We start from the raw sequence: 12,974 nt of genomic DNA, 5'->3' as shown, positions 1-12,974 counted from the left end.
CTCTTTCAAATAAAGTAATGAGGTTTACTTTTTGTCTATCAAGTGAGTCTTCTTTAGCTCAAAGATGGTTTTGTTCCTTAAGTACCCCTACCTACCCACTTCTTCTTCCGGACTCTTCTTCTCTGAAAACGTCTATCAGTGCTGCAGTTGGTTTTATCTTTGTGATCTTCAAGAGCCTTTCTTCAACTCTGGAAACACTTTGTTAATTTTAGTGCCTGACTGTGCAGGACTTTTTCGTTGCTAAGCAGCAGACAACATACAAAGTAATGTTCTAAAAATTAAAAAAAAATTAGCCTAGCTGTTGCTTCATGCAAGATATACAAACAACATGTTTTCTGCAGCATGCAAGTGGGTTTTATTTATTTTTTTCAGTGTGCGCTCCCTGAGAATTATTCTTATTCTGAATTTTGTGTCTGAACTTGCAGTAGTTGTAAAGTCTGCAAGAAGAGGAGTGTGGCTCTGTTTGATAGAGCTGGTAATGCAAAATTACTGACTGGGCTGTCAGGTCTCTACCCTGGGGGATTTATCTTGGAAACAAACATTGGCTCCTGATGAGAGAGCTTTCTGTCAGAGATAAAGCTTCTCTCCTGAGGGACTTCATGATAATATTATCTATGAAGCATATTCTTCCATTGGTAAACTTTTCATGTTCCCTACAGTTTCTGTGCTTGTCTCAGGCAATGCTAAGTGGCTGGCTCATCTCGTATATCCCACTTTAATGTCGGCTATTCTTCTCAGGGCCGGTTCTAAAGGACGGGCAGGTTGGGCACTGGCCAAACGGCCCCGGAGCTACAGGAGCCCCTGAGGGGCCCTTCGCTCCCCTTCCACTATCCGCGCCCCCCCACGCCCCCCACTTACCTGTCAGCTGGCTTTTTAGCATTGCCCTTAATGAAGATGGCGGCTTCAGCTTCCCTAAGGTACTGAAGCCGCTGCCGCCATCTTAGTTGATGGCAGAGATGTGTGCGTGTAGCACACATGTGTGCCATCAACTAAGATGGCAGTGGAGGCTTCATTCCCCTTAGGGAAACCACGGCCACCATCTTCATTAAGGGCAATGGTAAAGACTAGACAGGTAGGGGGCCCGTGAGCGGGGGCCCCGTGCGCACACGTGTACGCACGCGCATACACACCCACCCACCGGGGGGGCAGGGCAAGCTGATGCCCAAGGGCCCCCGCGTGCCTGGAGCCGGCCCTGATTCTTCTAACTTCTTGTCTCCTACCACAACATGTGAGAAGGGGTGGCAGCTCTTTGCAGAGCTGCATGTAAATAGTAAAGTTCCCTAATGGTTGTCAGACTCACCCTAAAGAGATGGATGGAAACAGAGTCTGAGACAGAAGGAGGAATGATGAGCTGTCTTTCACTCATCTCTTGGTGACCTGTTTGGAATGGGCTTGGTCACATCTAGAGCGTAAAGCACACTCCTATCACATGATTGTCCTTAAGAAACATAATGGTGTGCATTTTAGCATTCCCTGGCTTATTCTGTCAAGCCAGTCTGATACTAATTTAAATTAAGCACCTAATATATGTATTTTGCTCTTCTGTTTAGGTTCAAATGTTTGCCTTGCCATCCTTTCTAATGGTCCTAACTTATTGACATCATTACCTTAGAAATTAACCCCACTGTCACATCTGTCACCAACTATGATGGCAGGCAAGATAAAATTAAGCATTTGGCTGACACACTGAAAATAATATGAAAACCTTGCCTGTTTGTACAACAAAGTTGGGGAATTATGCCCAGCAGAATTTTTTTTAACTTTGTTTTCCCTTGAACAGCAGACACAACAGCCTTTGCCAAATCTGCTCTTGAAAGTCCCCTCAGTATTAAAAGCGGTTTGCCATGTGATGTTGGGGAGGGGGGGTTGCTTGAGAAACACTTTTGGTCTTGTGAGACAGATATAATACATCCATGACCATTAATATTGTGCTGATAATTTGTTAACATACACAAATGCGCAATAAATGAAAACAAATTCTTCGGAACTCTTAATTTGAAGGTAAGGCTGATTTTGTCCATGAGGTATGTTTGACAGCTTGAACTATCCTTTGTGCGAAGCAACTATGAAGGCATCAGATGGCTCAAGCATAGCATAACTTGTTCCACTATTTATCTTTGATACAAAATTGACCCCAATGGGTGCCTTCCTCCTTCTCTCACCTTTCCCTTTTTGTTTTCATCCTCTTATATCAGTATATTTCCCTCTTTGATCTACTCTCTCAATTTTGATGTTGAAATTTGTAAAACCTAAAAACGCTCCTTCCTTCCTTCCCACCTTCCCTGCCCTTTTTCCCATCTTCCTTCCTCATTTTTACTTCAGGAAATCACCAAACGGGAAGCAGCGAGTAGGCAGTTAAGCTGTATTCAGCTGCCTGTCGACTCGTCAGTGGTACGTAAGACGTTGGCATGAACATCCCAAACTTTGTTTGATAGTTGTATCCCTCTCTCTCTCTCTCTCTCTCTCTCTGTGGTGAACAATCACATCATTGCCGCTGTTCTCATCATGGTAGCTGTTTGGTTTTGAAATTGTTGTTGTCGTCAAGTTAGCATTGATTTAAAGTCTCTTCCTTCTTTGAGGGAATTAACAGAGCCTCCTTAATCATTAACAACCTGTTCTGGATTTCCTCCCTGCTGAGATTTTTCTTTACAAGCTTCTGGTTTTTTCCCTAAAAGGGAAGCCTTTTTTTTTCTTTTTGGATATGGAAGTTCAGTAGCATACCTTGGCCAGTGCTCTCAAACTCATAGATCAGCATAAGGAGCATGCTGCTTGTAACTCCCTCACGGCTCCAGAGTGCAATTTCAGCCAGGGTCACTGGAGTTTGCTTGCATTTGCCACAATAATGCCCTTTTCTGAACATTGCTGTTATTGACATAGGTTTATGTTTCATGTTCATGGACGGAGTAAATTGTTATTTCTGTTTGCTCAGTTATATGACCAAAAATGGCAAGTGAGTACTAGATGAGGCCCAGATCCCATTCAAGTCACTGAGAAATTACCTGTTGGCCTAAAGTGAATTATAAGAAAATATGACCCATATTGTTTTCAACATAGTCTTGGTTGTTCACTTGGCTTACAAATAGGCCCTTAAACACTTTGCACGCCACACCCAGATCCATTAAAAGAGAGAGAGAGAGAAAGAGAGAGAGAGGGAGGGAGGGAGGGAGGGAGGAAGATTAGAGAAACCCCTCAAAGACAGAAGAGACCTAAAATCAAGCATGTTTTGTGGATGCTCATGTGTGAGACCACTCTGTTCTGAAAAAGTCAATACTAGAATTAAGGCAGCTGCAATAAATGCTGGCAACTTTTATTTTTTTTAATCTGCAGATAATTTGGACATCCTATGTGAAATCCCCAGCCTAGGAGATGTAGATGTGAGAGAAAGTGTTAATACTTCTACTCCTTCATAGAGTTATGGAGTGCTGGTAGACCTAAATCCTATCAATGTTCTGTAGCCTCTTTAAATGTAAAACAAAAACAAAAACAGTGGCATAAACCTGAATATGTCAAATGTTGACATCATACTAGTCTATATCTCTGCTTCTATGTCTATGAAATCAAGCACTTCACGAACTGTGCTTCCCTTTCCACCACCTATTCCTACCAGTGTCTATCCTTTCCCATTTTTCTTCATTTCTGTTAGTATTGGAAGCTGCAGCTTTAATTTAGACTAAAAGCCTCTTGTCGTATAGCTGGATACTACCTTCCCTACATATTGGTATACCTCTAGTACCTTGTAGCCCATCTCAAATCACTCATGGTTTTACAAAAAAAAGAGAAAGATTTAAAGTCTGCATTCACTCATATCATGCCTTTTTCATCCAGAAAGGCAAACTGGGAGTGCAAAAACAGGTAATTTCTATTGGAGCCCTGGTGGGTGATGCTTGCCAGTGGCTAAACTAGTGCTTAGTATATTGAAGAGGGTGCTGGTGTGTTATATGGCAGGGATGCTTTATTCTAAAGAAAAGATGGGATTTGGTGCTGCAGGGCTAGAGGATAAAAATACCCCCCCTTGTTCTTTCTGCATACAACTTTTTAGAAATGCAAACTGAAACCATGAAAAAGTATAGCTAATTGGTTTCAGGGTCTCAATCCAGTTTCTCTATTTTAGTAGTTAATTAATTAACTTCTGCTATTCATACTTTTTCACATACATAATGCTTTGCCTCCAAACATTTGTGGTAACATCATTGCTTGCAATGTACACATCACATAATTTTATGTGATACTTTATGTGATATCATATCTTGCATTGGCACATTTCCTCATCCACAACACTTATTTTTCTGAAGCAGCAAGTCTATAAAGGCACATATCTGCACAGGATTTTCTCTTACCTTCACTTGATGCTTTAGTGCCAAATTGGAATTGTAGAAAAATTGACTTTAAAAATTGTTACTGACTGACAGGGCTATCCAACTGCAGAAACCTATCATAATCCTGGACCACATTCATTCTGAAGCATATTGTCAGGCCCAGGATGTGACTCAGGAACCAGACCAACGGCTGTAGTTAATTCGTGTTTTATTAGGGTAATGTCCAAACAAAGACTGCGTTTTCTCATGAAGCAATACAGGGATAAAGGTCCTGCGGCATTGGGAGAAAGTTGACAGAGCAAGGGACTTCTTTCCGCCTGTTCTTTAAGAAGGGGTCAAACGGGCGCGCAATCTTTCGCTCCTCCTTAACTGCCCCTCAGGTACTGCCCGCCTTCCCCCCCTTCTCTCCTGTCTTTTCAGCTGTCTGCATGTGCGCGGTGAGGGGGGAAGCATCACCCCCTCCTCTTCTGAAGTTTCCGATTCCAGGATGGGGGATAGGGGAGGGGCTGATGGTAAACTGCCTCCCCGCTTTTCGGCTGTGAGCAGCCCTCCCTCTTTCCCCTCTTGCTCTGAGCCTGAAAGAGGGGGAGGCGTGAGAATGTCCAGGGAGGGCTCAGGCTCCCCGTTGCTAAGCGACCTTATCACTGGCAGTTCCTCTGTTTCGTCTTCGCTCCAAAGGGGGGAAGTTCCTCCCCCTTCCCTCTGCCATCCATCCGAATACTCTTCTCCCAACTCTCCGGGATCCAGCTCCCCGGGATTGGGACCCCAGCTCTGCCTTCCGACACATATAAACACATATGATCTTTTAGGAATATTTAATTAAACTAGCCATTTATCTTCCCCAAATAACATAAACATTATTATTGGGAAACTGTCTTTAATACATTCTGATTGAAAAGAGATATGCAGCTATTTTACAGCAATGCTGTTAATTCTGGTCATCTCACAAGGGACAGCTTCAATTAAGATTCCACGCAATACATTTTAAGAGATACAAAATAGATACATTTGATACCTTGCATTGGACCAAATTCTTTTGGTGTAAGGGATGGGTTGATCATGAAAGTTTGTGATGCTTCTGCACTTAAACCAGGAATGGAGAACCTGTAGCCCTCAAATGTTGCTGGGTTACAACTCCCATTATCCCAGACTATTGGCCATGCTGGCTGGGACTGATGGGAATTGGAAGCCAACAATATCTGGAGGGCTGGAGATCTGTCACCCTGCCCTAACTTAAAGTAATAGGCATTTGGTCCAGTAAGAAACATTGCCTTATCCTTGCCTATTTTATGCCTTTTGTTTTCTGTGAAAATATGGTTGTCATGTCTAAACCACTAATGAATTGATCCATTAATTGCAGAGATTAATAGATTACTGCTTCTAGTGCTGTTTTAGTCATGCACTTTAAAAAATCAGTTAATTTCTAGTATGCTGTTGAGAAACTTTCCCAAGGAGAGAAGTCAGCCTCATTCTGTTTCACAACAAAATTTAATTAGTTTCAAGTCCCTTTTTACTCAATAATTCAAAGGCGCATTTCTTTACGATCCTACCCACCATAATACTGGGAGAGTGAATGTCTCTAAGTAGACCTAATGTCCTACAGAAGGAGTGAAGATGCAGGATTTCATTATTTTTGTATTCTCTGTATTTTGATGAAGAAACGTCTTTGAAAAACAAGTTCACAGCTTGATTGGAGAGAAATACATTATGTAGCTGTGCTCATCTATGCAGATAAACAGACATACACTTAATTAGAGAAAATAAAGGTCATTTATGTTGATGATGGGTCCTGTACTCCTTAATCAGGCAAAACTCTATTTTCAAAAGTCTGCTATTTAACATTATCCTCCCAACTAGGGCCTATACTGCTTTTCATGTTTTGCCCAAGCACCAAATGTCATCAGGGTGAGCCAAGGCTTTTTAGCACAGCAATGTAAATTTCGTTGCACTTTGTGTTGTACTTTGCTAGAAAAATAGGAATGTAAGATTTTGCTTGGCTTCTCTGTTATTACTGCATTGACTTCCACCATTGGCCACCTCAAACTCAGTGGAGGCTCTCTCAGCTAGAATTACAATTTCTGCAGGAAATCAAACTGGAATGGTTCTGGTATACTCCATTCCTGGTTGATATATATATATATGGGTTATAACACAGTCTTAATACTCTCACCACCACCACCACCACACGTGCCAATGAATTGGATGAGAGGACCAAAGGGAAAGGTATTGAGGGACCTTTGTTAATGATGCCTGATCTTAGAAATCTATCAGTGAAGGAAGTGGCAGAAGCTAATGGGCAAGTGAATTAATATTTAACATAGAATTAAAGAGGTTTTAGGCCAACCTCTAATAGGGAAAAGCTTTGTCAGCTACTAGCATTCTAATTTGTTAGACAGGACTTGCCAGTAAAATAAAATAAACATTATGTATAGCCAAATCTTCCAAATCTTATGATTTCAATAATGTAGCCACCTAATGTAGCATTGGTACCCCTATTCATCCAAATCTGTGATTAACCAGATATATCTTTTTTTTCAAACCATTCAAAAAAAATGAATTCACACTGTTAATAAATTGATCATGCCAATCTAAAATTTGTTTATTTATTTCCTTGAATTTGTATCCTGCCCTTCCTCCCAAAGTGTGGCTAACAATATAAAGTATATTTAAAAAGTGTGGGTGTTGTTGTTGTTCAGAACAATTTTTTTAAAAAGCTGCATCCGAGTAGAAGCTACCCACTTGGCTAGACTTTATGGCTATAGGTTCCTGTTTCCAAATATCCTCACTCATATTCCCTTACCCAATATAATCACCAAGATGTATTTTCAGGTTCCTGATTAAAATTCGGATTATTTTATATTTATATATTTGTGAATTGCCTTCCGTATATATATCCCAAGGCAATTTACAGATATATCCTTAAAAATGTACCTTTCAGGAAGAATTGTGTCTACCTGTGAATACAGGTATATTAGAAATTCCTTCAAATAGCCAAGAAAGTAAGTTATGAAGAGAGTTTGTTGTTATTTGGCCAGTAGAGCATTTAGTTGTGTTTCAATCTGAGATTCTAGCAAAAGGAGGTTATATAGTTTGTTTCTCCCTCACTCAAGTCTTGAGCTGCTTTGGAATCATATGTAGCCTCTCTGCCCTTCACGAAGAGTAACTGCATAGTGAATTGATGTGGTATCAATATATGCATGCTCATTTTGTGGAAGGTGGTGTCCCGTTGTGATAACAATTTCACTGGAACAGTAGATATCTTGCTGGGGGAAAGGACCATTTTATTTAGAAGGGAGATCCTGAGTTAACTTTTACATTTTCATCCTGCTTGCTAAGACATTTTGTTTTGCTCTAGGGTGATGCTACTAAATCTGATTCTGATGTGGAGGTTTTCCCCCGTAGTCTGGAAGAAGACTGTGGACTTAAGAACAACTTTTCAAATCCAGCCTGTAAGTAACAACATTACTTGCTGCTGCTCCTTGAAGGAGAACAGTTTTTCATTTTAATATGAACAATGGCTGATGTTTTTATTGAACATCCAACTCTATAATAGTCTCACTTGAAGTCAAGTGATTTTGATTCAAGAGAACATAATGGAAGGATTGTAGTCCTGCTTAGTGGAGCAGCTCAGGGGAAAAAGGCCTTAAAAATTTCAAATATTATTTATGGATCGTCAGCTGATGGGTCAGTCTCCTCCTCTTCTCATGGGGGTAAGGAGGAAGACTGATACCGCCTTACTTCATGTGGGGCTGATGAGAGTTGTAATCCAACAGCACCTGGAGGGCACCAGGTTGAGGAAGGCTGCTGCACATGATGGTGCTCCCTGTCCCTGCCAAACTGCTTACTTCTAAAGATGCCATTAAGACCATCCACTGAGAGAAGAGAGACTGTTTCTTTCAATGAGAATAGGAAAAGCAGAGTGCTGCTCCTTGTAATTCATGTGTAGTCAGGAAAAGTGCCCAGAGGTAAACGGAACATAATAGATCACAAGAACTCTATGAACAGAAATGCGTAAAGCTTAGATTAGAAGGCTGGGAAAGATAAGGAGGATTAACTCCTGGAGAACAGAAGCTCCAGGCAAAGTTGGCTCACCACATGGATTCATGTGCCTCAGCCTTAAGGGTTTGACCTAAATGTCCCTTGTTTTTCTCAGTGATGGCTCTTTGTGAACACCCAGAGCTAAAGAAGAGCTTGACACCTCCACTCATCATTCACACAGCCGCCACACCAATGCCCATGCCGAAAAGTGCCATCTATGGAGAAGTGGCTCAGAGCTATGATTCCCGAAGAGCTAGTAGCATCTCCATGGATCCTAATATATATGATCTCAAATCACCGGTAAGTGGGTTGTCTTTCCTATCAGAGTGTTTGTTTCTTGTATTTGCAGTTGTTTCCAGTTGTAACAGACATACCAGAGTACCTCCTGTGATGTTGATGGCTTGATGGCTTGCTAATGGAGCACAGGCTCAGGATTGCTCTTGTTTATGACCCTGACTTGGTTTTCTTCTATGCTTCACCTCAGGTGAGCGCCCGGAGTTCGCCACACAGTCCTTGGAGTGCAGGAAGTAGCTGGAACAGCCGCAGGTCGAGCTGGAACAGCATTGGGCGGGTTCCTAGCTTGAAACGCCGCCACCAAAGCGGAGAGCGCAAGTCACTTCTGTCGGGGGATGGGAAGCAGAGTTCGGAGGAAGGGGAAAGCTCTGATGAAGAGTGGTCCAGCCGGACTGGGAGCGTTAATGGCACTATACCTCACCGCATGGAGTCGCTGGAAACCAAAGGCTCCTTTGACTTCCAAGATACCCTTCAGGTGCCTTCTCTTTACCGGACCAGCAGCATACACAGTAGCCACACCTCTGCATCAGAGCACCAAGACTGCAATGGAAAAACGGCCTCCAGAGTTCTGATACAGCAACTTCATTTGGAAGATCCACTTCCTGAATGTGACGATTTGGACGATGAGGGCAACTTGGTAAGTGAGAGCCACCACACCTAGTCCCTTTGCTTGGGTTTTGTTTCTATTAACCTTTTTAGAAGAAAAAGGAGAGTTCTGACTCTTGTTTGTTCCATTCTTGGTTGTTGTTTAATAAGCATAAAACATCACTAGAATCCATATATGCCAAGTAAATCATCTACTGGGTGCTGTGTCTCCTTCAGTCAATGAACTCTAAAGCATTTTATATAAAAAAAGCTTAACCCAACATAAAATGTGCAGTGTTTGAGGGCCTGATTTCGCGTTATGTTAAATGAGTAGCATGTAGCATTATCTCTGAAGGTTGTTTTTTAAAAAATAATACTAAGCATACGGAGAACAATTTTCATTGCGACTGCACCATGCAGGGAGGGGAAGTTTAACCTTTCTATCACCTCCTTACTGCCATGATCCCACAAAAATCCCCCCATGAGACAATTACCTTTGTGAGGGGGAGGAAGCTTTCCCCCCCTAAGCCTTTGCTTCTGCCATCATTGTCTCACTCACTCCTATCCCAACAAATCTCTCCCATGACCCCCACTTTGCTATCCTAGGCATGTGATCTCCAGAGCTCCTACTTTGAGCTCTATCATTATGATGTTGGTGATACCTCTGCCTCATCTCTTAATACCCTCAGTCTCACCCTGGGAAGTGAGAGAGGAGATATGTCAAAATCCTAACAGAGCAAAAATTCGAATGTAAGCCTGAGGCATGATTGCTACTTCCCTATGGTTGCCTCCCACGTCTCCTTGATATAAACTGAAGTTCTGCATCATGTGTGGGCCATACAGATTCCATGGGTAGTTTCCATGGGAGAACTAGCCAGGGAACCAACCATGTGTTCAAGATAGTCCACCATGCTATGGGACTCCAAGTATTGCTGATTTGGAGGGGCAATGCTTCAGTATGCACAATCTTTTAACTGAATGTCTCAGAGAATTTCTTTCTTCAGCTGACCAATTTGACACTATGGTTTCCATGAAAAATGGAAACTCTCATATAGTATTTTAAAAAAAGCTGGCTAGACTGGTCATCAGGAGTTTTGGAATGAAGTGTTGTCAATATGCAGATGACACTCAGCTCTACAGTTGAGGTGCTAGATAGGTGTCTGTTATTATTATTACTCTTTATTTTTACCCCGCCCTTTTTCCAAAACTGGAACTCAGGGCGGCTTACAAATAAAAACCACACATAGGTAAAAAACATACAAAAATATACAATTAAAATAGAATTAAACTATTCGTAACATTAAAACCATGAAACATACACTTAAAATACTACGACAATTTAAAACATTAAGAATAGGACCATAGAACAATACAACAGACCTTATGAGGTCCTATCTTAAACAGCTTCTAGTCCAAAAGCCTGTCAGAATAAAAAAGTCTTTGCCTGCCGACGGAAGGATAGCAAGGAAGGGGCCATTCATGCTTCCCTAGGAAGAGTGCTCCAGAACCTGGGGGCAGCCACCGAGAAGGCCCTATCTCGCATCCCCACCAATTGTGCTTGCGAAGGTGTTGGGACTGAGAGAAGGGCCTCTCCTGAGGATCTCAACACCCGGGTAGGCTCATATGGGGAGATACGGTCTGACAAATAGCCTAGACCTAGGCCGTATAGAGCTTTATAGGTCAAAACCAGCACTTTGAATTGTGACCGGAAACAAACTGGCAGCCAGTGGAGCTGTCGCAACAAGGGGGTTGTATGGTCCCTGTAACCAGCTCCAGTTAGCACTCTGGCTGCAGCTCTTTGTACCAGTTTAAGTTTCAGAACAGTCTTCAAAGGCAGCCCCACGTAGAGCGCGTTACAGTAATCTAAACGGGATGTAACTAAGGCATGCATCACTGTAGTCAAATCAGGCGTCTCCAGGAACGGGCGCAGCTGGCGCACCAGTCTTAACTGGGCAAAAGCACTCCTGGCCACTGCAGAGACCTGGGCCTCCATGTTCAAAGCTGAGTCCAGGAGCACACCCAAACTGCGAACCTGTGTCTTCAGGGGGAGTGTAACCCCATCCAGCACAGGCTGAATCCCTATTCCCTGATTTGCACCTCTGTCTTGTCTGGATTTAATTTCAATTTGTTCGCCCTCATCCAGTCCATCACTGATGCCAGGCACCGGTTCAGGACCAGGACAGCTTCCTTGGCTTTAGGTGGAAAGGAAAAATAGAGTTGGGTGTCATCCGCATACTGATGACACCGAACCCCAGACCCCCGGACAACCTCACCCAGCGGTTTCATGTAGATGTTAAATAACATGGGGGACAAAACTGAGCCCTGAGGGACCCCATATGTCAATGGCCAAGGAGTCGAACAGGAATCCCCCAGCACCACCTTCTGGGTTCGTCCCTCCAGGAAGGAGCTGAGCCACCGCAACACAGTGCCCCCAAGTCCTATCCTGGCAAGGCGGCCCAGAAGTATACCATGGTTGATGGTATCGAAAGCCGCTGAGAGGTCCAGTAGAACCAACAGGGACACACTCCCCCTGTCCAGTTCTCTGCGTAGGTCATCCACCAAGGCGACCAAAGCCATCTCTGTCCCGTAGCCAGGCCTGAAACCAGACTGAAATGGGTCAAGATAATCCGTTTCATCCAAGAATCTCTGGAGCTGGGCAGCCACCACACGCTCTATTACCTTACCCAGAAATGGAATGTTGGAGACTGGCCGATAGTTACCCATTATAGAGGGATCCAGGGAGGGCTTTTTCAACAGAGGTCTTACAACTGCCTCTTTTAGGCACATTGGAATTCTGCCTTGTTGTAAAGAGGCATTTACCACTCCCCTCACCCAGTCGGCCAGTCCCCCTCTGGCACTCTTAATGAGCCAGGAAGGGCAAGGATCTAGCAAACATGTGGTGGCTCTCGCCTCTCCAAGGATCTTGTCCACATCCTTGGGCTGTACAAATTGAAAAGAATCCATTGTTATTGGACAAGCAGGAGCCAAAGTTACATCCCTTGAGACTGTATCAATTTTAGCGTCCAAGTCAGAGCGAATCTGAGCGACTTTATCTGCAAAGTGCCGTGCAAATTCTTGACAGCGGGCTGTTGAGTGGTCTATATTACCCTTTCGGGGGCCTGAATGTAAAAGACCCCTGACCACTCGAAACAGCTCCGCTGGACGGCTCCCTGCAGACGCAATGTCTAGGGGCAGTGATAGGCTGGATGTGGGCCAACAAACTGAAAAGACATGTGTTCCAAGTTCTTGAGTCCAGGATATGGGAAGACAGTCTGTTCTGGATGGGATTGCACTCCTCTGGAAGGAGCAGGTTTGTAGCCTGGGGGTACTCATAGATCCGCATTGTTACTGGAGGCTCAGGTGGCCTCAGTGGCTAGGAGTGCTTATTTCCAGCTCCAGCTGGTTCACCAGCTGTTGCCCCTTTTGGACAGAGATGACATGGCAACGGTACTTCATGCTCTTATTGCAATGTGCTGTACATTGGGCAGCCCTTGAAGACAACTCGGAAACTTCAGCTGGTCCAAAATGCAGCAGACAGTTTACTGGCTTTTTCGAACTCATATAATCCCTGTTCTAAAACAGTTGCATTGGTTGCCAATTCGTTTCTGGGCCCAATTCAAGGTGCACACATTGGTGTTTAAAAGCCTATTAATGACTTAGACCTAGAGATGTGAAGGCCCAGAAAAAATCAGAAACATTAAGAAAAAAAACAGATTTTTCCAGGTTCTTCCAAAGCCTTTT

General features: G+C 43.3%; 1 protein-coding gene across 1 annotated transcript in view; it reads left to right on the top strand.

The window, feature by feature from the left end:
• The window catches only part of CACNA1G (calcium voltage-gated channel subunit alpha1 G), a 270,527-nt gene that overhangs the window by 140,769 nt on the left and 116,784 nt on the right, over nt 1-12,974 (top strand). Inside the window, exons 13-15 of the mRNA XM_061616021.1 lie at nt 7,672-7,765; nt 8,470-8,654; nt 8,839-9,285. Of these exons, the coding sequence (XP_061472005.1) occupies nt 7,672-7,765; nt 8,470-8,654; nt 8,839-9,285 (726 nt within the window). The remainder of the gene's footprint in view (nt 1-7,671; nt 7,766-8,469; nt 8,655-8,838; nt 9,286-12,974) is intronic.

The sequence above is a fragment of the Rhineura floridana genome, chromosome 3, assembly GCF_030035675.1.
Source record: "Rhineura floridana isolate rRhiFlo1 chromosome 3, rRhiFlo1.hap2, whole genome shotgun sequence".
Lineage (NCBI taxonomy): Eukaryota > Metazoa > Chordata > Lepidosauria > Squamata > Rhineuridae > Rhineura > Rhineura floridana.
The sequence above is the reverse complement of the archived record's forward strand: the minus strand, read 5'-3'. Positions and strand labels throughout refer to the sequence as shown.